General features: G+C 63.2%; 1 protein-coding gene across 1 annotated transcript; it reads right to left on the reverse strand.

The window, feature by feature from the left end:
- Positions 1 to 931: 931 nt before the first annotated feature.
- Positions 932 to 2,169, reverse strand: LOC105104596 (olfactory receptor 226). Its single transcript, XM_010998331.3, has one exon. It carries the CDS (start codon positions 1,886 to 1,888, stop codon positions 932 to 934), a length of 957 nt encoding a protein of 318 aa, XP_010996633.2. The 5' UTR covers positions 1,889 to 2,169.
- Between the last annotated feature and the right edge of the window lie 750 nt (positions 2,170 to 2,919).

Genomic DNA, 2,919 nt, shown 5'->3' on the forward strand with positions numbered 1-2,919 from the left:
GACCTGAGCTCAGCCTGGTCTGGGCGTGGCCTCCCTCCTCTCTGCCTCCTGTCACTGCTGTTCTTCTGCAGGACCCTCCCCTCCTGCTGGGACGGTCTCACCCCAATCCCTCAGTGCCCCTGGGGGACAGGCCCTGTGACCCCGGCACCTTGCAGAGCTTTCTGTGTGTCAGGAAGTGACCAAGCTGCACCTGTTGCTCCCAGGTATGTAAACCAGGCGTGAGTTCCCTGACCCACCTGGTCTGTGCAGGGCCAAGCAGCACCCGGCAAGGGCTGGCACCCAACACTCACTTTATTAATTAAATGACAAATCAATGACCCAGTATTTCCACTCTGCTTTTTAAAATGATCACATTACAGAAGTTTGATTTGAAAGTATGCCCATTTTGAAAGAGGGGCGTGCGCATGATTTTTGACGTAAAGGCGTCTCTCATGGGACATCTGTACCAATGTGGTGGCCGCCATGGCAGCTGAGAGGCTGGCTTCTCAGAGCCTGCAGCTGGAGCAGTGATGGATGGTCAGCACCAGGTCTGCCCAGCAGGGGGCCTCTCAGGTTAGCTCTGCCCACAGTCCTGGCAGAAGGGGCAAAGCTGGGGCTCTGTTCCTGCTGGCCTTTCCCTGTGGATGGTGGAGAGACCCTCCCACCCAGAGAGACCCTTGGGCCGCCCAGCACCACTGCTGGTGCATCAGACAGTCCTGTCCCACGTGGACGGTGCTCCCTTCACTCCCACCTTGCCCCTAGGCCCCATCCCAGGGTCCTCGCCCTCCGTGATGCCCTCACTGGGGGTCATGGGTCAGCCCAGGGCCTGTCAGCCGCTGACCAGGTGCGTGAATGCTGAGTGAGAGGGGCCCTGGGTGGGTTTGGGGGCATGTCCTGGGGGCGGCCCCAGGTGGTTCCAGGATGGGTCCTAGGGGCGGGGCGGGGGAGGGTCCTAGGACGAGGCGCCCAGGGTCTGGGCTGCCCCCTGCACCACCCTGTGCAGGGCCTCCTTGACCTCCCGGTTCCGCAGGCAGTAGATGATGGGGTTGAGCAGGGGCGTGAGCACGGTATAGACCACGGACACCAGCTTGTTGAGGTCGAAGGAGTAGATGGCGCGAGGCCGGGCGTAGATGAAGAGGGAGGCCGAGTAGAAGATGACCACCACGGCCAGGTGCGAGGCGCAGGTGGAGAAAGCCTTGTGCCGGCCGGTGGCAGACGGGATGCGCAGCACTGCGCTGATGATGGCGGTGTAGGAGGAGACAGTGAGCAGCAGCGGCCCCAGCAGGATGAGCAGCGCCAGGAGGAAGTCCACGAGCTCCGCCACAGACATGTCGGAGCATGCCAGGTTCAGCAGTGGGGACACATCGCAGAAGAAGTGGTTCATGACGTTGGGGCCGCAGTAGCCCAGGCGCGAGATGAAGAAGACCTTTCCCACGGAGATGGCGAAGCCCGAGAGCCAAGAGCCTGTGGCCAGGAGGCTGCAGAGGCGGGGGCTCATGATGGCCGGGTAGCGCAGGGGGCTGCAGATGGCCACGTAGCGGTCGTAGGCCATGACGCCCAGGAGCGCGCACTCGGTGCAGGCCAGCGCTAGGAAGAAGTACAGCTGTGCCATGCAGCCCGCGAAGGAGATGCGGCGGAACTCGGGCGCCACCAGGCTGAGCAGCAACTTGGGCACCGTGACGGAGACGTACCACACCTCCAGGAAGGACAGGTTGCCGAGGAAGACGTACATGGGCTTGTGCAGTAGAGGGCTGACACGGATCACCGCGATGATGAGCACGTTCTCCGTGACGGTCAGCAGGTAGACCGGCAGGAACAGCACCAGCAGGCCCACGTGGAGTCTCAGCGAGCCCGGGAAGCCCACCAGGATGAACTCGGTCACTTCCGAGTGGTTGCCACCTGCAGACATGCTGTGCGCTGCCCCACCTGGGGGCGGGGATGCGTGGGTTGGATGCCCGCCCCCCGCCGCGGTGTCAGCTGAGCTCCCGGCGCAGGAGGGGTCCTGGTCCCTGTCTGCATCCCCCAGTGCCGCCCAGGGCCTGGTCCCCGGCACCACGAGTTTCCCACCGGGCACTCCCACGGGTGGGAGCTGGGCAGACCTGGGCTTTGTCTGCTGCGGGCCCGCCCGCCAGGCCTGGCTGCAGGTGTTAGACTAAGCCGTTACATTGTAGGGAATATGAGCAGGGTCCCATGAGAATACCTCAGAGGCCAACCTGGGGACCTGCAAACAAGCTGCAGCAGGGTGGGCGGGAGAGGCCATGGCCAAGGTCGCCCAGGTCAGGGGCAGTGGGCAGGTGAGCCTGGGCCAGTGGGAAGAGCCCTGCCTGGAGCCAGGCTCCTGTTGACTTCGCGGGTAAACGGCAGGTCCCCACCATCCAGAGACTTGGTGTCCCCCTCTGTACTTGGCCCTGCAGAGTTTACCCAGGGTGCCTGGGGTAAACCCGGCCACACAGCACTGCTGGCACTCAGCAGCACCCCCAAAGGATGGCGCCTGTTCCCAAGGAGAATTCAGGCTCCTGAGGAATCAGCGGGACCCAGGAACCCACAACTCCCCACTCTGGATCCCCTCACGGCCCTGGACTGTGTCCTCACCTGTGCCCCAGAAGCTGAGTCCCCTCCATGGCCTCAGGGTTCAGCCTTCAGCTGCCTGACCCCATGCCAGCTCCTGCACAGTCCTAGCTAAGCCTGGTCTTGCAGCCATAGCTCTGCAGGGAGCTCTGGGGGCATCTCCCTATGCAGATCTCAGCACCCCTCCCCCAGCTCCCCCCCTGCAGTGACAGTAAGGGGCTCGAGGGGGCAGGGCTGGTGGCAGCTTCCTCTCTGCTACAAGAAATTGTTTTCACAGACTTGAAAGGACCGGATCCTAAGGTCAGAAGTCAGCTCCCTTCTCCCCACCTCCCTGCGGCTCCTCGGTCTCTTCCCTCCTGCTGGCCCCCTGCA

The sequence above is a fragment of the Camelus dromedarius genome, chromosome 8 (assembly GCF_036321535.1).
Source record: "Camelus dromedarius isolate mCamDro1 chromosome 8, mCamDro1.pat, whole genome shotgun sequence".
Lineage (NCBI taxonomy): Eukaryota > Metazoa > Chordata > Mammalia > Artiodactyla > Camelidae > Camelus > Camelus dromedarius.

Bases quoted from the DNA above. Each gene is read 5' to 3' on its own strand.
- LOC105104596 (XM_010998331.3), bottom strand. From the start codon at position 1,888: ATGTCTGCAGGTGGCAACCACTCGGAAGTGACCGAGTTCATCCTGGTG.